General features: G+C 33.8%; 1 protein-coding gene and 1 long non-coding RNA gene across 2 annotated transcripts in view; both read left to right on the forward strand.

The window, feature by feature from the left end:
* The window catches only part of LOC111087920, a 133899-nt gene extending 118098 nt beyond the window's left edge, over positions 1–15801 (forward strand). The window contains exon 3 of the long non-coding RNA XR_002612541.1: positions 15430–15801. This is a non-coding gene — a long non-coding RNA (uncharacterized LOC111087920). The remainder of the gene's footprint in view (positions 1–15429) is intronic.
* Positions 15802–15932: 131 nt separating this feature from the next.
* On the forward strand, positions 15933–17297 carry LOC106468040 (tetraspanin-14-like). Its single transcript, XM_013928438.2, has one exon. The coding sequence runs from the start codon at positions 16196–16198 to the stop codon at positions 17183–17185; it is 990 nt and encodes a 329-aa protein (XP_013783892.2). The 5' UTR covers positions 15933–16195; the 3' UTR covers positions 17186–17297.
* The last annotated feature ends 7658 nt before the right edge of the window (positions 17298–24955 follow it).

Here is a 24955-nt window from a genome sequence, read left to right on the forward strand (position 1 = left end):
GTGCTTTTGCCCGGTATGTAACGATATTTTCACTAAGAGACCCCAATTATATTCTTATTCAGTTAATAATATCCATGTAGATAGCTGGTGCTGCTGACTGGCTGCTTAACATAGTTATTCTAAGGTAGGAACGACTATATCTGAATTTTGGAGCTCAGGCTGAAAGTATCAAGTACCAAATCGAAGAAACCTCTACATTTATTATTGATAAATAATTATTAGAAGATGTTTTTTTTTTAATTTAACGATTTCAAACTTTTTTTCAAGAGCTCGGTGTATAATATCAAGTTTTAAGTTGTATGATATTTTATTGAAACGTTTTGTTCCATAACTTAGTTTCACACCTAAGCCTTCTTGTTATTCTCCCTTCAAACACAACATATTTAACAGCTTAAGCGGTTTCATAGGAGCATATATTCAACTTAATCTCTAATGATAAAAATCTTATGGCTGTAATACTTCTATAATTTAGTTAGAAATAAAAAGAAATCATTAAGCTATGTTTTACTACTGAATGTTTTTGAGAAATAAAATAAAAAGTGCCTTATTTTTCATAGTTTAAGCCTCATATTAATTGGACAATGAATTAATAATTTTCTAGAGAGATTAAGCCGTGAATATTGTATTTGCCTTAAGCTATCCAAGCTTTCAAAGGTTCCAGGTAAAAGGTCGTTAAATCACTGAAGCTAGATAAATGACACTTTTTTTTGTGAAGCTTTGAGAATAAACTCGCATTAGAAGATACAGTAAATCTTCACGCCTACAAGATCTCCGTGAGATTAGGGAATGAATATTGGGATTTGGAGAGTGTGCCATCGTAAAAATAAACGCTTGTTGCTATTGAAGAATTAAATGTAGTATATATTCTTGTAAGTAATGGAACACACGCTTGTTGCTATTGGAGATTTAAATGTAGTATATATTCTTGTAAGTAATGGAACACACGCTTGTTGCTATTGGAGATTTAAATGTAGTATATATTTTGTAAGTAATGGAACACACGTACGTCCTCTTCAATTCTATTGGACTAATAGTACAAGCAATGATGTATCGTAGGTAACTATATAAATATCAATATTTGTATTGCAAAATGTCTGGAAGTGGCAATCATATATTTATCCTGCAAATAACACACATTATAGTGTTAGACGCATAGCACTAGGATTTAACTCCTGAGTTGTGACGTTGTAGTAGTATTCAGGAAAACTTCCTCAATTCATTAGTTTGCGTCAAAAGCCTGATTTTTATATATCAGTTTACCATTGCTAATAGCTACAACTTTAAAGAAGAAAATTAGAAATAAGAGTAAAAATGGTATTAATTATATGGCACGCTAGCCAAACAGATTTATGGGTTGTCTTGAAAAATGGCCAGTGATAATTGAGGTGTTTTCATTATTTGACATCGAACCTCTTTACAGTAGCTAGCAAAGTTATTGAAATGAAAGGAGTTTAATAGCATATAATTATTATGAAAATAGCATTCTCGGGTTAGACATTCTGAGATAATTCCAACTGGTTTCCACACAATAATTAAAGGGTCTTTGACATTTATACCGTTTTATTAAAAAAAACGAAAAACTGCTAATGCAGAATGTCACTCACCACCCTCAGTTTATGAAAATCATGCATCTGATGATTCTTCTTTTGATCTACAATACATATAATTGGCCATTCAGCCTGAGCTTGTAAGTGGACATTTGTTAGAGTTGGCTTTACATCTTTACAGCTCGTAAATTTTACTTCAGTCAGGGTATGGTAACCGTGAACAGCAAGGCTAGTGTTGACAAGGTTTTGAGGTATCTTATGTCACTCATTTAAAAAGTCATTTCCATTGACATCTTTAGTCGTTTGAGTTATTTGAGGAGATGAGACTAGTTTCCCACAAGTATTCATATATGATCGATGGGATTGAGTCCAATGAAGGTGCAGGTTGCTGTATTTAGTAATTTCCCCTTCCTCTAGGAATATGTCGACTAGTTCAGCGAGATGTTTATCATATAGAGTGATCAGTAAAGCATGTGGTTTCAATGTTCCATTCTGTTTACTGATGCCCAAAGTACAAGATGGTCCAGACGTATCTTTCCTATATTGAAAGTTAATAAATAACTAAGGAAATGCAACCATGGAGTTTTCTACATCTTTTAGCCAAACTCAAACAATTTTTTATACATGTGCATTATTTGTGGATCTCGGTATATCTAACTGATATTCGATTACGGTCTACGTTAGCTGTAACATGCCCACAGTTACAGTGGCAATGGAGTCCGTTGTCCTGGTTTGTAGCTCCGTGATGTTTGCTATAGCTGTACAATACACAATATACTTAACATACACCCAAAGAAAAAAGTCGAGTGGAGTGATGTCTGGCTGTCAGTGACTTGGTCTTTGCAAGCCAAATGACGCATTGAGTGTTTTGTTGCATGGTTGCCGTTTTACAGGGTAACACTACTAACTGGAGTAAAGAACATGGCAATAAAAACAGTTTACGTTCGGATACCCGATGTTAAAAACTGCATGGTTGTATTTCCATAGTTATTTAATTATTAAATTTGAATATAGGAAATATAATTTTGGACCATCCTATATACGTCACGTTCCTCTATGAAAATAAGGTTTAACCTGGTTTCACATTTTCTCTAAATTAGTGTTAACTAGCTAAAGAGCGAATTATGACTGATCTGTAAAAAAGAGTAATGCTCTACTATCATTGATTTACTGGACATGTTTTGACACTTTAGTAGACGACCTCTTTTAAACTTTGTTGTGAATGTAATAGCCGTAATTAAACATCTGGTTTACAGACTGGCCAGTCTTGAGGAGTCTTATTTCTAACCAGCTCGCACTAACATAGTGTCATATTGCTACTGTGAATATCTTATTCAGTCTCTAAACAGGTACCCTAAAATTCTGGTTGTGTTTAGGAATATTATCTGCCTGGTTCAGGCTTCTGAGTAACTGTACTATTGGTATGAAAGGGGTTTAACATTATGTTAATAACACATTGAGGCAATTTAGTCAACTTGCAACAGATATGTGTAATTATCCAGTTTTTATTCTTCCGAATTATTTTCATTGATTGAAACATCTTCTGTAGAGTTCAGTAATAGTTCAGAAGTAACTTGGAAGAGACAAATGATACTCAGTTAAGGTTTATAAAAACGGTTATTTAGAGGATGTTGAAATCAGCTTTAATCTTACTTGGCGTCTAAATTCTTTTAAGAATCTGACTAATTCCAAAACTCCCTCTCTTGTTCATATATACAAACGATCAAATCAACAGTACAGTATATGAAGTATATTGTTGAACAGTGAAAAAATATTCAAACAAAATTGTGACATAAAAAAACAACATTTTTTTAATAGAACAAAAGTTATGGGATTGCTCTCTCTCCAACAGAAGACGAAAACAATAAAATGAGAAAGATAGAAGTATGAAAATTTCAGATTTCCTTACATAAGTGTGTAGAAGTTGTAATGTCATTTTGTTTTGTTTATTGAATTTCAACGCATAGCTACGAGAGGTGTATCTGAACCAGCCGTCCCTAATTTAGCAGTGAAAGACTAGAAGGAGGGCAGCTAGTCATCACCACCCACAGCCAACTCTATTTTATCAACGAATAATGGGATTGATCGTAACATTATAAGGCCCCCACGGCTGAAAGGGCGAGCATGTCTAGTGGGACGGGGATTCGAACCCGCGAACTGCATAGATTGCAAGTCTAGCGTCCCAACCACTTGGCCAAGCTAGGTCTACTAGGGTCGGGTATGTTTATGTGATTAGTAGGCCCCAATTGGAACAGAATCCGAAACCATCGTGAGTAATTGTAGGAGTATGGAAATAAAATAACGAATGAGACAAGAATTAAATGTAGTAGTCACAATAGACATAAACGAAAGACAACAGAAGCGGAGCAAGTCTGGAAAGAGAAGATCGAGGCTGTAAAGCAGAAAAGAACATAATTCAATAAAATGTCTCAGAATTAAAGGCAAAAGCAGAGAGAATTAGGCAAGCAATATCTGACAATTACTGTTAGCAATGTGATCCAGCAAACTTCAGTATACCAAAACGATTTTGGAAACTAGCGAAAATTATGAAAAAAGTATGAAGTGGATGTCTGGTAGGGAACAGGAAATCAAATGGCTAAATGGTGAATGTCTTTGGATTAATGAAGAAAGGACAATGCCTTCTTGTAGAGATAATGATCCAGGTTTAAAAAATAACGGACTGTCCTCTGTGACATGTGCATAGCAGGAAGCGTATGACAGAATGTAACAATCACCTGACTCTTGCTCGAAAATACCAGTGACACTGGGTGAATTGGAGACAATAATTCGAGAAACAAAGACGGATTCTGCAACAGACCAAGATGTTAGGTGATACTCCAAAATCAAAACTCTCTAAGAAAGAGAAAATAGAGGTAGCTGAAATAATAATGTCTGAATAATGGAAGGGGAAAATAGAGAAAGACCTCAGAGATTACTCAATAGGAGTGTTAACCAAATCCTTTAGAGACAAAAGACCATCAAACACTGAAGAGCTATAGACTAATAGCAATGTCATGTATGTGGAAAGGTAGCATTAAAAGTACTCACACTAGACCTGGAGAAGAGAAAGTGTTTCTCTACCCATGTAGGAGGAGCAAAATCAAAGAGATTCACAATGTAAAATGTTGAAACAGTCATACACAACATCCAGCAGTGTATGCTAAAATCACAAAACTGTATTTTTGGGCTATTTGATCTTCATGATGCCAATTACTGAATAGATATGAAGCTAAAGGCCCTAGGGTTCTCGGAAATCATCATACAACACTATTAGCCATGCTGGACAGCAGGCGTCAGTTGACATTTGAAAAATAGAAACCCTAAATTTTTAGAACCAACTCTAGCTTTCCACAACGTATACACAGCTGATCTAGCCAGCGACGCACTGTAAGGCCTTACAGTAACAACAGTCAACAACACGGTTACCTATTATTCAATTTTAGATAAAGATGATTATATAAATAAAACAGAAGAAATAGTTAAAGGACAGCATCAAATTTTAAAAATGCATTAAGATCTTAGTAATAAAAGGGAAGTTAAATTACAAAGATTTTTATTAAAATTAAAGAATGAAAATATTTTAAATGAAAAACAGTATTTGAAACTTAGCTCATCAGGAAATCATATTGGTATATTTCATGGCTTGCCAAAAAATTCACAAAGAAAGATGTCTCTTACGACCAATTGTATCGTTTATTGGGACTCAAAACCATGCTTTTGCTGGTTTTTAGTTGTTTTCTTGAAAATATTTACCACAAATGATTATACTCTGATAGATTGTTTCGAGTTTGCTCCTGAAATTCAACAAGTAAAATATGACAGTGATGTGTATTGTGTTAGTTTTGATATTGAATTACTATATACGAATATACATTTACAAAAGATCACACAGTTAACTGCCGAGTTGGTGTATAATGATACCTCCAGCATTGTCTCAATATCAAAATCTGTTTTTCGAAAATGGTGTTCGAACTTTGCTACAAAGGAATTTAATTTTTTGTTGAATAGAAAGCTCTATGGTTAGGTTGAGGGAGTTGCTATGGTATCGAGATTTGAGCCACTTTTAGCCAATTTGTTTTTATAAAAAAAATTTGTTCGCAAGAGTTTAAACCTCTTTGCTATCGTATGTATGTTGACGATACCTTCACTATTTTTAAGAACTCTGATCAAGCTTTTCAGTTTCTTCAATAGACGTAACAACATAACGTTTATTGTGGAACATCGGCAGTACCAAAAACTTCCTTTTCTGAGCATCCTAATTAATAACAACATTGCAGAATTTCAATGGGAAATTTACCTTAAGAAAATATTCACAGGCTTATATTTTAATTTTGAAAGTTTCCTTCCAAATGTTTTTAAATAAAATGTAGTTAAAATATCATTTCAACGTGATAATAAAATATCTAGCATTATGAAGAATTTACTAACATCGAGAATTTGATTAGGCAAAAATGTTTCAATTTGATGTGATTGACAAAATGCTTCGTATGTATTTGAATAAGCAATGTTTTTGTACTGTAAGTCCAATTGAAGTGTCTAAATACCCTTTAGTTATCAGTTTACCATTTATAGGTAAATATTCTTTAGTTATTAAGAATCAGTTGAAACAGGTTTTCCATGATATATATATATACCCATAGGTACAATTAGTGCGTATTTAAAACTAATTGTCGCCTGCTTTCCTCTTTAAATTTAGGTACAAGATACGAAATTTACAGCCATACGTTAGTAGTTTATACATTTACTTGTTCTTGCTGTTAACAAGGCTATATTGTTTCTACACATCAACTTTAGATTACCCACTAAGTCAAGTATATTACAACATGCCCTAAGAGAATGTGACGTTGTTGTTTAATTTAATTTAAGACCTTTGCAAAGACCAATGATGAACGAAGCCTCCCTATAAAAGCGAGTCTTTTGATTCACAAGCTGAAGTCTAAAATTAATGTTCTTAGTTCTTCGAGAAAATGTTCCGAACAAACTTAACTATAGTGAAGCTGTGTTATTATCGTGAGTTAGGATTTCGTTTATAATAGATAGACTTTCTTTAATTAAAAGCTCATTTTAGATGATCAAGATGAAATGACTTTGTAATTTTTTAATCAAAATAGGGTGGTTGCTGCTATCGCTATCTACATGAATTACGAAATCTGGATGATTTGGGAATTGTTTTCCACTTCTGCTTGATACTCCTATGTTTTCACAGGTTTGCAATTGTAAATGGTGTATCGTTTTACCAATGTGAGTAGCATTACAGCCACTACATTTATATCTATACACGATTCTGAAATGCATAAGAGTATGTTAGAGGTCTTTAGGTCTCAATAGAGTTTTGAATACTACAGGGCGATTTGAATATCAATTGTAATTTGACCTGTAGGTCTTTCATACTCCTGTCAGACTTCCTGAACCTCATAAAAAATGAAGAAAAGTTTTGTCCAAAGAGCATGGGTAAAACTTTTGAGATATTTGAAGGTTAATCTGATAATGACTTGTATTCCAAGCACAGTGGCATATTATTCAACGACAAAACAAACTACCTAGCTGGTAAGGCACGGCCATTGGTCAACCTGGTAAGATATCCAAATTAAGCCATCAATGAAACAGCATAAAGACTGAAGGAACATGAAAAGATTGAATAGGCGTCACATTGGTCAACTGGAAGACAAGAGAAAGGAGTGAGCACGAACGTATGTGTAAAAGTCAGATGTTATTTAATTACAATTGAATTGGGCATTGTTCTTATAAAAAACTAGAGGTTATTATTGGAGGGAAGAAAGCCAATGTCAAAATCCCCAAGCGTAAAATAGTAGTGGGAATAATGGTATTAAAAACATTTTATATATACATATAGTTTAAGGACAACAAGGGAGCTGTTAGTACATCTGAGCCATCCTATCCATTAAGATAAACTTTAATGTAAAAATAAAACACTCAAAGCCAGCCCTTATCATTCAAATATTTATCAAACCTTCTCTTAAATTAGATGCATCTCTCACATTTGAAGGCAACCCATTCTAAAGGCTAACCACTCTGTTAGAAACCTAAACTTGTTTTAAATGAAGATTACTTCTATGTTGAAAAAAATATATACTTATGTCCTCCAGTCCTACCATTTTCATCATTAAGTGCGAAAAAAGGATGATGCATCAATACTATCAATTTCCTTGACAATCTTAAAGAACTAAATAAGATTCCCTCTATCTCTTCTTTAAAAAAGGTCTAAACGTGTCCTCGTATGACAATTTTTTTTTCATCCAAGATATTTATCAGTGTATTTCTACTCTGAACCCTTTCTAACAATTCGATGTTCTTTCTAGTGTTAGAAGACCAAGACTGAATACAATGCTCCAAATGTAGCTTAACCACTGACATATACAATTAACTTACAATCTCTTTAGGCTTTTATTCAATATTTTTTACATTAAACCTAAAATGCAATTTGCTTTGCCACTAAGAACTGTACATTGCTTGGATGGATTAAAAGAGTGATGAACTAGAACACCAAGATTATTTTCTTCCATAGCACTGTTAAGGTTATTCCCATCAAAATTATATTCATAATTCGAATTAGAATATCTCATATGCATTACCCTACATATATTATAATTATAAACCATCTGACATTTATTCGCCCAATTCACCAAATAATCCATATCGTTTTGTAAAGCAGCAGCCTCCTCTTCGCAGCCAACAACACCCAAAACTTTAATATCATCAGCATATTCAGATAATTTGTTGACAATTCCTTAATCAAAAATTCATAAATCAAAAGGAGCAAAGGTCCCAACACTGAGCCCTGACGTACTCCACTTGTGTCATTAATCCAGTTTACTGAACTTCATTTATGACAACTTTTTGCTTTCTTCAATCCAGCCAGTTGTTTCTATCCAATGAGCCAACTTGTCCCCCAAATCTACAGAGATAATGTTTTTTTTAAACCAACTTTTTATATGTCACCTTGTTAAATGCTTTCTGAAAATCCAGATATACCAAATCCATACCCATACCCTCATTTACACGAACAATAACATTTTCAAAGAATGTCTTAAGCTTAGTAAGGCAAGATTTTCTCCTAATGAAACCGTGCTGACTGTCCAATATTTTTTATATTTTGGTAAATACTTTGATATAGTATCTTTTATCATGCTATCAAAAACTTTTCTCACCTACAATTCCTGAACAGTTTTACCACCTCCTTTGAAAAGAGAAGTAACACTAACCAAATTCCAATCTTCTGGCATCTGCTCACTATTCAATGAATTAAGGTTAAAAAACAACATTATAATATACAAAAATGAAACACAATAATTAATATTAGCAATAAAGCATAAAATAAGAGGATGCTGCCTTTAGTCGGTGGTTCGGAATTCTGGAAGGCTATATGCTACCTGAAGGACTGTGCTCTGACAAACGTGCCGTAACAGGACTAAACAATTGAAGGAAATATAGTCTGGGATATGACCAGTACTGTATAGATCTAGGGTGTAAATAAATAAATAAAATAAAGAGAAATCTTGAAATCAAGGTATATAAAGTCAGTGAAATGCATAAAAAGGATGCTTTATGGTAGATAAGTAGTTATTATGTTTGCGATATATTAAGATTAACTTACGTTGTCAGCTTACTAATATCAGTTTAAGACTAAGGATAACAACGTTATCTTTTTTAGTTTGATACTAAGAGTTTAATTAACTATTTTCTTTCTTGGTGCCTTAAACTAATACTGTAAGGTCTCTTGTCATCTATGGTTAAAATAGGAATGTCAGTTGGAATGTCAAATGATTGATTTTTGAAATTTCAACGCAATAAATGAATTGTGGTAATAATTCAGCCAATATGGGATATAACGATAACAAAATATTGCAATTTGTTATGCTTTACAAATAGGTTTGGTTTTGAATTTCGCGCAAAACTACACGAGAGCTACTTGCGCTAGCCGTCCCTAAATTAGCAGTGAAAGACTAGAGAGATAGCAGCTAGTCAATGCAACCCACCGCCAACTCTTGGGCTACTCTTTTACCGTCACATTATAACGCCCCCACGACTGAAAGGGTGAGCATGTTTGGTGGGACGGGGATTCGAACCCGCGACCCTCAGTTTGCCATGCTTTGGATGATTTGTTCTCACAACATTTAATTTCAATCAAAAATATTCACTAGTCGTGCTACATTTGTATTATTAAGGGATAACATTTAACAAATATATCTAACCAACGTTTGGTTTGGGCTACGAAATTAAAATCAGATACCACTATATGAAAAATTAAAAAATAAAGAATGGGAAAATTTCGCTGAGATAAAAAAATGGTAACCACGTGATGTCTTTATGTGGCCCCACTTGCAATCCAAACCTTTACAACTTGAATTTGATTTTGCCCACACATGCACCATCTTTTCATTAGTTTTATTTTAAAATTAAGAAGATACCAAGACTAAGAATGTAATTTTAAACATTATAAAACATCAAAGCTCCAAGAAAATACAGAAAATGTTTTTGATGTCGAGAAGTCGATAAGTTTCTGTATAAATAAAAATTCATAAATTTGGTTTGTGAAAAAAAATTAGAAAAAAACCCTGCTATTTAAAATTGTATTTGTTATTAGAAATATTGCATAATAAAAGCATTATTGGACTTTGAAAATGGCTGGGATTATATAAAACACACGTCAAACAATTGTACTATTATAAAAGCAGAAGGCAATAACAAATGAAACTGCTAAGTAGTTGAACAGCATGCATCACAGACCAAAAATACTTAAATTTTTCACTGCATTTATATAGCTGTAAAAACCAGAGAACCCATAAATTATATTGGAATAAAATATGGCTGTCTGATACGTATTATAGACAATGTGTGTGAAGGTAAAGTATTCCAACCATTTTACATCCATAAAAATATGATAAATATTCAAGAACCTTACGTTTGTATTGTAGTGTGAAAAGTAGAAAATAGAAAGAGTCACATATACCTATAAATATAAATAATCATAAAAAGGTCTTTCTAGTCTGTGCGCAATTTAAAAGAAAATTAGATTACAGCATGAAGCTCTAAACTTTCATGCAGTCTAGTAAGTAATTCAACGTTCAGTGTATTATCCTCATTACAAGCAAAGTGAGATCGATCCTTCTTAGTAAATAAATAAATATACAATACCATCACGAAACACTATCATTAATCCTCAGCTGATGCGGGAAATGCCTTCTAATGAGTACAGCAAACTATTTAAACCCATAAACCCAGTGATTGTTAGACTGTCTCGTAAAGAATAAAAGAACTATCCAAACTTAAGTACCAACAAGTATGAATAGTTTAATGTTTAAGAGGAATTATTACATACGATAATTAGGTAGCATTTTCATCTCCTGCGCAAATACTTTATGATTGTTAAATATTACAATGGTAATCTTTTATAAACATCAAATACATACACTTTAGAATACAACAGTACAAACTTATACTCTTGTAAATAACTGGAAGATATTTACATACGATTATACTTACTAAATCCGGATAGGTTGTTAATATTGATATTTGAAAACGAAAGATCTTCACTGGATTTTCTTCCCCAGATCATGTTTCTTGGAAAACATTTGATACAAGATCGAGAAATGATTCAAAAATCAATATTCTGTAATATATCGACGCCACCTCCTAGACACACACACCTGAATCCCACATTCACACTCCAAGGTCATCGTATCAGAATGATAAATTGTGTTCAGATATTCGATTGGACAACCATATAATTCCCAGCTACGACCATATGACGTCAAACCCGATATCTAAATACACAAATAACATAAAGAAGAAAATAAAAAGAAATACCATAAGTTCAAGTGATTTAAGTTGACAGATGGGATGGAAGATTTATAGAATTACAAGCTAAGATACTCGTCCTTTTTCCGGGTTATGAACTTAAAAAAATGTAGGGGTAGATGCTATGATAAATAACCCAAAAATCCTAGCTTTCACGAAATGTCTTTATAACATAACATATTATCATATTATTTATTACTACCTCACCAAATCGGTGACGTACGAAGAGGTAGTGGAAAATGTAGTGGCGGTAGGGGTACTTTCTGTTACCAGCTTTCAACACCCAGCTTTGTTTCACGTTATTAATTAATTGATGGTCACTGGCCACAGAAGTGTCTTTCAGGCCGAAATTATAAGGTCACGGGTCAAAGTAGAAAGTGGGTATAACTCAAGAAATGGCTCTTCATATGAGCTTTATGGTGGCTGTTGGAATAGAAACTTTATGTGTTATTGCAGTAGTAGCGGCTATTGTTTTTTCAAAGCATTCCTCCATAGAGAGTGTTAGCGCACTCACTCCGAGATATATAAGACGTTTGAATGGCCTCCCCCACACTGTGTGTATGTTATATTATAGAAAATATAATAAATATATTTTGTTTATGTACGGATGTGGCGTCATCTATGAATGTAGTTAACGATAACTTACGTCAAATATAATAAATGCCTAATAACAGCAATATTGGGGGTAAAGGGAGTTCTGAACTATCATTAAAATGTCTCTTATTCTAAACTATTATCCAACAAACTTTGGTTAAGACTGGCTCAGCGACCTAGGGGTAGTTAGATAGCGAACAAATAGGCACATACACATATTTTTGTACTATATATATATATATATATATATAAAATAGGATTAGTCTGTTTGCTATTAAGCACAAAGTGACACAATTGCCTCTCTGTGCTGTGACCATCCGAATTTTAGCGTTATTAAAAAACAAAAGGAAAGTTAAGGATTTGGCTAAATAGAAATTAGGAAATCTAAAATGGATTATGGAAAACAATTAACTGATAATGTTAAACTTACAGCAAGTAGTTTAAGTATGTTAGAGATAAGCAAAATGTTAAAATGGGAATTTGGCCCTTAGAGGATACTGATGGAAAGAATTTTGTTGAAGACTACGTGTAGCTTTGGAGCACTAGTCATTTGGTTTAGTACAGGCTTGTTTCTGTTTATTTTTTCATTACTTTTCAAACTATCTTGAACTGTTCTTTAATCAGATATTGCAAGTGTACATTGTTTAGAAATTAACATTTTTTATAACATTCGAACGTTCTTTTATACTATCGTAGGGACACAGAACCGTCAATCCAATGTAACCACTTCCACACTTGAACTACTGGATTGGTAAATTACTTACAGGTGTGAAAATCGCGATCTAAAGTTTAAGAATAAAATGCACCTATATTCTCGAGGATTTAAAAATACATGCCAGTTTAATTTGCGAGTAAACTTTATTAATTAAACTATTTATTTCTTACATTTCAGTCCCTGTAAACCAGTAAAAGTTATATATATTTATATTTAAATCACTAGTTAGATATGATTAGTTATATAACTAGCTATAACAGTTTTGGTTCAATTATCTAAGAAAGGCTTATTGGAAAGAGTTCAGTGGATGGCTAGCAGAATGATTCCAGGGATTAAAGAGTTGTCCTAGAGAAATAGTTTATGACCTCTTTATGTATTTTTACCTTAAAAAAAAGGGTACAAAAAGTTATTTTTTAAAGTTTACAAGATTATCCGGCGGATAAAGGTTCCTGATTTTTTTTATGCTATTGGGCTATAAGACACGAGTTTAACATTTAAAAAGAAGAAGCTAGGCTCTAGTTAAAACAATTTTATTATTGTGAAAATGGGATTGACTTATTGAATGAATTACTGTTGGATGTAGTGGAGGCAGATACTTTACAAGAGTTCCCCGGTGGGTAAGCGGAACGTTTACGGATTTTGAACACTAATATCCAGGGTTCAATTCTCCCGGTGTACTGAGATAAAATGACCCATTGTGTGGTTTGAGCTAAAACAAATCACACGCACATACTGCCCTCATTGGCTAAGCGGTAAGCTCGAAGACTTAAGAATCACACTGTGGGGAGCACAGTACAGAAAGCATTTGCTCCCATAGTGGCTCATCCGTAAGTCTATGAGCTTATAACACTTCAACTCGTGTTTCTATACCGGCGGTGGATTGAACACAAATAGCCTATATTGTAGCTATACATTTAACAACAAACAAATAAATGTTGGCGGTATGTACTAATTAGCTGATTTCCCTCTAGTCTATCAGTTTAAAATTAGGGATGGTTAGTGTAGATAACACTTTCGTGGCTTTACGCGAATATTCGAAAACATACAAGGCCTGGTGATTAGGGCGTTTGACTCGCAATCTGAGGGGCAAGGGTTCGAATCCCCTTCACCGAAAATGCTCGCCTTTTGAGCCGTGGGGCTTATAATGTTACGGTGAGTCCCACTATTAATTGGTATAAGAGTAGCTCAAGAGTTGGGGTGGGTGGTGTTGACTAGCTGTTAAGTTAGGGACGGCTAGCGCAGATAACCCTCGTGTAGCTTTGCGAGAAATTCAAAAACATACAAACAAATAAACGATTTACATATAAACGTGTAAAACTACTTGCTCTATACATTTTCAAGGTTTTAATGCATTTTAATTTTAGTCTACAGAACCGTACGTACACATGTATAGTTCATGAAAACCCCAAATTATGCTTTCCTCGCTGAAAAATTGAGCAAAAGACAAAAATTCCAAAATTATCTGTATCTCTGTTTGGGGCGAGCAAAGGGTATATTTGTACAAACTCCATCTAAATAGGTCGAAACAAAGTTAAGTAATTGACAAAGGCCCCTAAAATTATGGGTTTATTTAACCTTTTGACCTCCCTAAAATGACCGAAAATGGACATATCCCACATTTTTATGTATATGTATGGGACCTGTCAAAAGGTATCTTTCTAGCAAATTATATGCAAATTGACTGAAATACGGCAGCGTAATTGTAAAAAAAAACACCTAAAATTATGCTTTTTTGTGGCATCTTGACCCCCTGTAATTGCTAAAAATGAGCAAGTCCACCATTTTTGTTGGTCGATGTGTGGGACCTGCAGAAAAGTATATTTGTACCGAATCCCATGTAAATTGGTCAAAACATGGTCGAGTAATTGACCCCAAACCCTAAAATTATGCTTTTTTGTGAGCTCTGACATCCCTAAAAAACTCAAAATAGGCATGCCCAACGTTTTTAATGTCTATCTTGATTTCTGTGAGTATGACCGTGCAGGAGTACAAAATATACATTTTTGGGTTGTTTGACTTTGAACCCCTTAAAATCCGTAAAAAAGGCCTAAACCAAACAAATGAAAAAGTGTCTGGGTATATTGGACAAAGGTATAACCATAACAAATTTCAAGTCAATCCGCCGAGAAATGAAGGAATGGCAGCCGATTGAAAATTGTTTGGAAGAAGAAGAAGAAAGGATAGAAAAACAAAAATACACGGGCCGGACATGGCCAGGTGGTTAGGATGCTCGATTCGCAATCTGTGGGTCGCGGGTTCGATTCCCCATTCCACCAAACATGCTCGCCCTTTCAGCCGTGGGGGCGTTATAACGTGACGGTGAATCCCACTATTCTTTGGTAAAAGAGTAGCCCAAGAGTTGGAGGTGGGTGGTGATGACTAACTGCCTTCCCTCTAGTTTTACACTGCTAAATTAGGGACGGCTAGCGCAGATAGCCCTCGTGTAGCTTTGCGCAAAATTCATAACAAACAAAAATACACTGTATGTACAAAGAAGAAACTACATATAATGGATGATCTTTTAATTACATTCAAGGTCTTACTGAGGACATGTTCTAGTATAAGATATTCTGTTCTTTCCTCATATTAGCAATAAGTTAAGAAACTATAAGTTATCTGCAAAACTAAAACTTTCTTGAATTATTCAATGCAAAATAAGTCTAGTATCAATATTACTGAAATTACGAAAGAACTCTTCATTATAACTACTTTTAAGAAAACATAGGACTAACTAAGTCTATTTTATTATTTCAGAGACTTCCAACAAAGTCCCTTCACGTATCTACTTATACGAAGAAGTTCAGATTTCTTGACTACTTATAAAATTACGCTTCAGATTCAGTGTCAACAGAGCTACCGAGGCAAACGTACGTAAAAAGTAGGAAGTTTGCCTGTGACAAGTGAAAATTTGCCTTCCACTAAAATTTTATTACAGTGGTAAACTAATGCCGCAAATATATTGTGTTTCTTTGCCACGTTGTTTCAGGAGATTGAATCTTGATCGCTATAGTCTTCTTTTTGTAGTATCGGTCTGTGCCGTTATAATCAAGAAAAAGAATGTATATGATCAATTAATCAATTAATACATTTAACAAGATCTTGTCTTTAATGTCTTTAATTTTTTGACGAGCTTTATTTATTACATGTGCATTATTCAGTGATTATGAAGTTACCTGTTGTTGTCGATCAACTTTGTGAAAAATATTAATATTTCATAAACGTGTTAACAAAATTAATATACTAAGATAATTACAGCAAAAGTGGTGCATTAGAACAACATGGAAAATACCCACAACTATATTACATAACTGGTTCTTTACGTATACTTAATGGTCTTACATTTCGTTAAAAATCCGTTGCATTTTAAAAACGTTGTTTAATTCACCAATTTAACGTATTTTACAATTCTCAAACGAATAATATGATATCATCCCAAAAGTAAGGTACTGTTTTATATAGACTTGTATAGTGAAAAAGCTAGAATTTTCGGTGTACGTATGAGCTCCAACGAATAAGCTCCATGTTCCTGAATAAAGCAATGAGATATTACAGGTTTTGGATCTACTCCTGTAACCTGGCTCTGTTTCTCAGTGTTCTCATCTTTGTCTCATTAGCTGCCTGGACGTTTACTGATTACAGAATGACTTTATTTCCTACAATTAGTCTCTATCATCCCACTTTCGTCTATGCTTATCTGGCATTAATTCTTCAAGGTGGTATTCTTCAGGTTGTTGGTTGCTTGGGTGCTTTAAAGCTGAACGAACGGCTGTTGAATATATACTGGTCCCTCATGCTGATGCTTCTTCTAGGTGACATCATTATTGGTTTTGTGTGGATCTTTCATTATAACCATATTGCCAGCCACCTACTTAGCGACCTGAAAACTAGATTGCAGACAGATTACGGGAGTGATGTTGCTTTCCAGTTTCTCTGGGATCGCTTACAACAGGAAGAATACTGCTGTGGTGTAATCGGACCACAGGACTTTAACTTATCTACATGGTTCTCTAGGCAACGACGTGCTTTTACGCGGCAACACCAGGTGGTCCCATTAAGTTGCTGCGAAAAGCCGCTTGAAGACACTACGATGGAGGACGTTATCAAAAATCACACGTATATTGAAAGCTTTCATGGGATTGATGTATATCAGAAGGGTTGTTTCGTGGCAGTATTTGGGTGGTTTCAACGAAGTGCAGATATGTTGTCTGTACTGGGTTTCTGCGTGATTTCCTTCCTCAAAGTATGTTTCTTGGGAATTCTTCGATACGAGATCCGAGAAATGATCCAAAAAATCAAGATTTTGAAAGATATCGATGACACTTCGTCAACAAACGTAACCGAGTCACTTATTCACATTCCAAAGTCATCGTTTCAGAAAGATACATCATGTTCTGATGTTCGTTTGGACAACCATGTGATTCCCAACTACAACGTCGTGTCGTCGGATCCTACTTCTAAAGACACAAACGGAAATAATAATGATACTGGACGAAGCTACTCTCTGAAGTGATAATTTAAAAAGCACTCTTCAAGCCATCAAAGTATGAAAGCAAAGTAAAGAAAACATATACTCCAAATGACTAAATTATTTCTATCATTGTCATGATCTGTTGTCGTTGCAAGCAGTGTATGATTAAACTGATTTAATTTTATATATTATTAAAGCCATTCTATTGTTAATTTTTTGAGATTATTCTACTTAAATATATTGTTGAAGTAGTTACTAAAAACAGACTTAAGCTTGTATAATGATAAAAATAGTAAAAATGTCTTTATTATTTGATGTAGATGTATATAACGCTTCTTTTTTGTAAATACCTTATCAGTTATTTCACAGTATTTCGACTTGCATCCTCTCTAAGTAAAATGTATATCACTAAGCCGAATGAAACATGGAAGGTCACTATTATTGTTGTATAATTACCGGATATTTTACGTTTGAGATTAACATTAAGGAATATACGCAAAAAAGTGTTATATTTTGTACTGTTGGTTTATGTAGAGTTATCACAGCGACTCTTAAGATCTCATTCAAATGAGACAGAGATGTTTTGATATCTTTATAAGCGGTCCGCTGAGTCCAATGAAATCGTTGGAACGTAACTAGTATTAAAGAGTACAAAAATCGAGTTACTATTTAAAATTATGGATGAAAACCGATTGTATTATCAGAATCCCAAGTTATAAGATAATGTTTCCATGAGGCTTTCTCATTTTAATTCGAATTCATGTTAGAGGCCATTTGAATTGTTTAGTTAAAAATCAGCATCAAAATCGATTCAATTGATTATATTGTCATAAAATAATGGATTTAATATTCCTTTTTGTTTCTTGTGTCTCGAACATATTATCACTATCTCCCTCTATTGAATAAAATGACAAATAAAATTTTCATTAATAAAGAACATTGTAAAAAATATACACTTTAAATTTTCAAAAATAAAGTATTTGTTCCTTTTTCCCAAAATTTATTGCACTCGTTATCAGGGTCAACATGCATAACTTAAATGAGAAGACAATTATTTTCGTTAATGTTTTACAAATGTCGTTAATTTTTTATGTACAATGAAGTTTTTTCCGTATTGTCATACAGAATTAATTAACTATAACATTATTAAATATTAAAGGTGATCAAGTTCATAGTAAGTTGTTTTCAACAATAACTTATACTACATACTCATTACGGACTGTATGTTTCCTTGGTAAGTTATAATGTTATGGTGGTGTCTTTAAACCTATTCATAGATAAAAATACACTATTATGTAATTTCTGAATAACTGATAGAATTTACCAATATGGAATAAACCCTGAATATTTTTATGATTGTAATAAGATTTCAGCTTTGGTTCTGTATTAGATGATAGTTTCGTATTTCAGCAATGACAAGACAGATGCAAAAGTTTACCAATAATGAAAAATTTGTTTAAAAGGTATGTGTATGTACTAAACTTTATAAGTTCAACTTCTCTAAACATTACAGTAATCTTTAAAAAAAATATTAATTCACTATATCATTTGGTAAATAAAGAACTCAGATTATTGAAAAGAATCTATTTACGTTCTCTACGTTTGTGTATTCATTTTTATTTTTCTTATATCCGCGCCTTGAGAACATGGGTGCGTTATTAGAGCTACAGTCAAATCCCACTATCAGTTAAAGTAGCCCACGACTTGGCGATGGTGGTGGTCTTCCCTTTAGTTTATCACTTCAAAATTAGGGATAACTAGCACAGGTGTCCCTCAAGTAGCTTTGCAACAACAAACTACAATTAGTATTTTTCTAATAAACAACTCTAACCCTCAACTGGTAGGGTGGGGGCAGAATGACCCACAACGATTTTTCAAGTCCAAATTCCAACTCAGCTAATGCTGCTCTCTACCTGATATTTGATTTCATAATACTGAGAAGTAAGTATACAGATAGAATGTAATGAAATTTGCATCTTAGCCTTACACTAGTGTTCAGTACTCTTAGATCTGCTCAATCATTTTTAGGTAAGCATAACCTAAGTGATAACGTTTTAATGTTGTATAAAACACTAGACTCATTTAAATTGTTTAGTATCTTTTCAACTAAATAACAGTTACAAACTACAGAATGTATAGTTTTATAATCATGATACATAAGATGAACGGTGTAATGATAAAACTAACTACTATTATTTCTTGTGTTGGATAGCATAACGAGAAACTGTATCGAATAAATTAAGCTGGATATTTATTTTCTGAAATTGTCTAAACTATACCATCACAGTGGATAAAAAAAAATGTTAAAATGAACAGCAAATAGCCTGTGGTGAATTGACATTTTCTGTAGTTCTGAAAAGAATGTTTTGGATTTAATCTTAGGACATCTGAACATATGAAAATATAGAAGTGGGTAACAACTTTACAGTTAACTTTCGGGGACTCGGCCAATTTGTTTTTGTTGTTATTTTTCAGAACAACAAACCCTGCTTACGACTTCCCAATTTAAGACAGACTGTTTACTATTAATTTTACACTAAGTAAGTTACCATAGTTTCATTCATAGATTTATTTGTATTTTGTTTGTATGTTTTAGCGCAAGGAGCGCAAAGCTACAGAGTAATCTATCTGCGCTCAGTCCACAATGGGTAATCGAACTCCCTGAATTTTAGCGTTTAAATTACGTAAACTTATCGTTAAACCACTGGGGAATTCATTAGTGGGTAATTTGAACCTACTAGACTGTCACATGTGAAAAAAAAAATGTGTCAAGCTTATTTAATTATAATATAAAATCTACCATGAAAATAATAACTGACGTGTCTAGAATCAAAGAAAATAATACCATTCATAACATAATTTTGTTTTTCATTTGCGCGATGTTTCAGTTAGATGTTTATATCAAGTTCTAATGCACCTCTGCTTGTTGAATTCCGTGGTTCATCTTGCTTCAGGTCAAGCTTTAGAAATGTCACAGAAGTATATATATTCGAAAGTAACTATATAATTTAACTTTTTAAATAAAATAGTGGAAGAGTAATCGAAAACAGTACATTTGTTAAATAAAATAACGGTGCTAGTAATATGTGCATAAAGCTCGGATTAACTTGTAGATTTAAATATTTACAGGAAACATTGTGTTTAAGAGTTTACTTTTTTATGCTTGTTCATTGTTAACTGTACAATGGGTTACCTGTGCTCTGACCGCTGCGGGTATCGAGACCCAGGTTTTAGCGTTGTAAACTTACTGCTGAGCCATTGGGGGCCCTACGTTGTGAGCAAGGTATTTTGTATTTTATGAAATAAGTACTTTATGTTTATTGTAATAAAATGGGCATAAAATAGTTATACAAGTACTTTTTTACCTTTACTTTCTTCTATATTGTGATTGTATTTTGAGAAGCCATATAATAAAACATAACTGTAAATAGTGGATATAATTTTTATCATATTCATTATGGATAGCCAGCAAGAAAAGAGAAAAATATCGCGTTATTTACATAATACCACTTTGGAAAGAAAATAAAACAGCTGTTTAAATACAAGTTAAAAGATTACATTCTCGAATAATGAAGTTTACTTTTATGTGCTTTGTATTATTTCTCTTGCAGGCACAATAAGGCAGTACACTGTTGATTTTTCCTAAAAAGAATATGTTATGAAACATACATTTAAAATCATCTATAGTTTATTGAGATATAGCATAGAAATATAACGTTTCCTTCTTGTAAGTTGAGAAGGAAGAGGAAGAAAACTGAAAAAGCAAAATTTAGACGTCATCGAAGTTTCCCTCGAACCATTCGGGATCTCACTTTCACAAATGGTAGTTTGTTTGTTTTTATAGAGTAAAGCCACATTGAGCTTTCTGCTGTGTTCACTACGGGGAATCGAACCTCGGATTTTAGCTTGTAAGTCCGTAAACTTACAGCTGTCCTGTCCCACAAAGGGACACAGGTGTTAGAGTATGTTATATTAAAACGGTTATAATACCTTACAACTATATTGACACAATCTATGTTACCACGTCCGGTTATGCTTTATCTGACGATAGTGCACCTTAACAATAGCCATGCATAGATTTTTCCATTGCAAAAGCTCCGTCGTAAGATTGTCATGTCCAAAGCACACCACTCCTCCTTTTCAGCTTTCTATGTCCATCCAGTGAACAACGACAGTAGTTCCCAGTACTCGTTTTATCGTTCTGATTGCACAGAAATTCAGAGGTGCTGGGTTTCACGACTAGAATAGCATGTCTCTTTAATCTCATTCTCCAGATATGCGACGATTAAACGGGAAATATGGCTGGAAGCCTTACCTTGGTGAACCCATATATTGTTGGCTTCGTTTCCAGACGGAGATACTTCATTATGTTGCGTACTGTTGCCTGAATGGACGGCTTTTGCCACTGACCTTTGTGTTTGTGGATTCTCGCCTATTACAAGACACGATAATTTACTTACCACAGCTGGGGGACGATTTATTTTTAGTCTGTTTCAGGATAGTCCGAGCCGCAAGTTGATCTCTGTTCCTTTATTTTGCAATAAAATTAAATACAAGGAATATTCCCATCTTGGATGTACAAATTTGTATGACGGGAAAGGGCTGTTATGAACCCTTCCAAAAGTGATCGATCTTTGGTGGCATCACTCCAAAACAATGTCAAATTGTAGTTTTTGCCACTTTCATTGGATCGTTTAAAAATCATAATGGGGATGCTATTATTTTTTGTATGGAACTATAAAAATTGTTGATAATATATATATATATTTATTCATTTATTTATTGTCCCGTGTGATAAACAAATTTAAAGAATACTTTGAATCTTTATCATGCCCCAAGTTGAGCAAAAAACGCGGCCGGCAAACTAATGAATGAATACGTGCTGTAAAATTCTTATCAATGGTATAAGTGTTGCTACCAGTTTGGCCACCAATTTTGATTTCATTCCTTTAAGTCGCACGCTCAATCATTCCTCGTCTTTTTTACACACCTAATACATTTTTGATTAGATATAGTATAACGTTAACGATCTGTATCAGAAGATAGAATATATGATATAGACTCTATGAGCTAATCTAACATCATGCCTACACGCACAAACGTTCGAGCGCACTAAAGAAATACACTTAAAAAACCTAGACCTTAAAAAACCTTTTTGTCCTCGTCTTTTTTACACACCTAATACATTTTTGATTAGATATAGTATAACGTTAACGATCTGTATCAGAAAATAGAATATATATAACATAGACTCTATGAGCTAATCAAACATCATGCTTACACGCACAAACGTTCGAGCGCACTAAAGAAATACACTTAAAAAACCTAGACGCACTCATCGAGTCTCAAACCAGAATAAACTCAAGTAAACTGCCATTAATAGAATCTGGAGAAAATGTCCACCTAAGATATAGCTACAACTATTTAGACCATATCAGAAGAAAAAAAGAGGAATTCAGAATAGAAATAAAGACAGTAGTCCAGAAAGCCTTGAAATGTAAACCTTTCCATAATTCTACCTTATTATAAAAAGTAGGGGTGCATATCCCATCATAGTCGATACAAATGTTTTCCCAACGGTTTGTTAGAATATTTGAAAGTCTTGTCTGTAATTTATTATCTATATTACTAGCAATGTCTTATTTAAGAACTTCACACTTTACAGTGCTTTTTCAAATTCTCAGATTTGATCAACTAGATTACAGCTGGCAAGAGAAGTAATATAAAAAAGTTAATATCTGTCTATCTATTTTGTTATTGTTAATTTGTTATGTTACTTTGCATGTAATATTTTTGATAAAAGAAATGAAGACAACATGTAGTACTCAATACTCATCTTCCTTTATTGAATCATAAATTTTTAGCAAACATACTTTATTAGAAATTCAGATTTTTTTTTCTGTACAAAAGACTTGTAATGTTTACTAAAAGCTTGACAAATTTCGTGAAGATCCATATATCGTATCGTATCGGAGTATAAAAAGCTAGCCTCACAAACCTGAAGAAAGACAAAACCATAACAATTTTACCAGCAGACAAAGGGAATGCCATTGTAATCATGAATAGAGAAGAATACTCCATGAAACTCTAAACCACAGCTGAAGATGGCCGCTATATGAAGATAAAGTATAACACAACTATTAATACAGAGAAAAAAATTAACAAAATCTTCAAGAAACATAAGAAAGAATTTGGAACAGAAACAGTCAAACAAGTAACGGTACACAGCATCACCACCCATGATTTACAGCAAATGTGTAAACGAAATACAGGCTGAGCAGTATTTAGGAGCCACAACACAACACGATCACAAGCCACCTGAAGAGCCACGAAAGAGGAAAAACATCATTTATAGCATCCCCTGGGAATGTGGATAAAAATACATTGGAGGAACAAGAAGACAAACAAAAGTTAGAATTAAAGAGCATAATAGACATACAAGACTCAGTAATAGTGATCTGCCTATAGTCAATCATGCTAGAATAGAAGACCACACAATAAAACGGAATAATACTGAAATAATAGGATATGAATCACACATTAAAAAAAGGAAGGTAGAAAGAACTTTTTACATTCATCTAATTGATAAAACACTTAGTCAACCTATTATAGAAGTCAACAAAAGCTGGATACCACATTCGATTAGATAAAACATCAAACTTCCATGAATTAGACAGAAGGATCGAATCCAGGCCACTACCAACACAGGATATTGTTATTTTCATGACTTCGCTGAAGACGGCAGCATACTGGCAGACGATTGTTTGTTTGTTATGAATTTCGCGCAAAGCTACTCGAGAGCTATCTGCGCTAGCCATCCCTTATTTAGCAGTAATAGACCAGAGAGAGAGAGAAGGTAGCCACTCAACACGACCCACCGCCAACTCTTGGGCTACTCTCACGGTTGAAAGGGCGAACATGTTCGGTGATGGGAATTTGAGCCCACGACCTGCAGATTGCGAGTCCAGCGTCCTAACCATCAGTCCATGTCAAGCCCTTTGCAGATGAAATATATGATAAAAACTACTTTGTAATTATTATCAAATTATAAAAATAAATTTTTCGCAAGCGGATGTTTCTTTAGATGTATCAGACTTACGAAGTCAAATAAAATCCATCTTAATTTTTCGGGGCATGGCTGGGCTGGTGGTTAAAGTGATCGACTCGCATTATGTGGATCGTGCATGCGAATCCTTCTCACCGATCATGCTCGCCCGTTCAGCCGCGAGGGCGTTATAAGTCACGATTAATCCCACTATTTGTTGGTAACAGAATAAGCCAAGAGTTGGCAGTGGGTGGCGTTTACTACCTGCTTTCCCTCTAATCTATTACAACTAAATTAAGGAGCCTAGCGCAGAAAGCCATCGAATTTCAAAACAAAAACAAACAAACTTAACTTGATGGAGGGCGTTAGACAAAAAAAAACAAAAACAAAACAGTCTTATTATTCATTTAATAAAAAACTCAGTATAAACGGTTAGCTCAAAGTATTCCTGAGATTGAGGTACAGCCGTTTCTAATTTTAAACAACTGACCAATGATGAGGCAGCCAGTCAGCAGCACCCATTATCACAAGGGCTTTATTTGGTTCTTTGAACCGAATAATACAATTGTTTGTCACTTGAATATAGAATTCAACGCAGAGCTTTGTAGCTTTGGAACACATGGTACATATTTCTCTGTCTTTATCGGGGCCTCCAGAAACACGGCTGTAGAGGAATTTAAGAGATCCATGCATCCAATCAGGACGCTCTTTCACAATATAATTTCATTATGCTACCCAAAGTATTATTACTAAACCACAGAGAGAAA

Source organism: Limulus polyphemus, unplaced genomic scaffold (assembly GCF_000517525.1).
Source record: "Limulus polyphemus unplaced genomic scaffold, Limulus_polyphemus-2.1.2 Scaffold2845, whole genome shotgun sequence".
NCBI classification, from domain to species: Eukaryota; Metazoa; Arthropoda; class Merostomata; order Xiphosura; family Limulidae; genus Limulus; species Limulus polyphemus.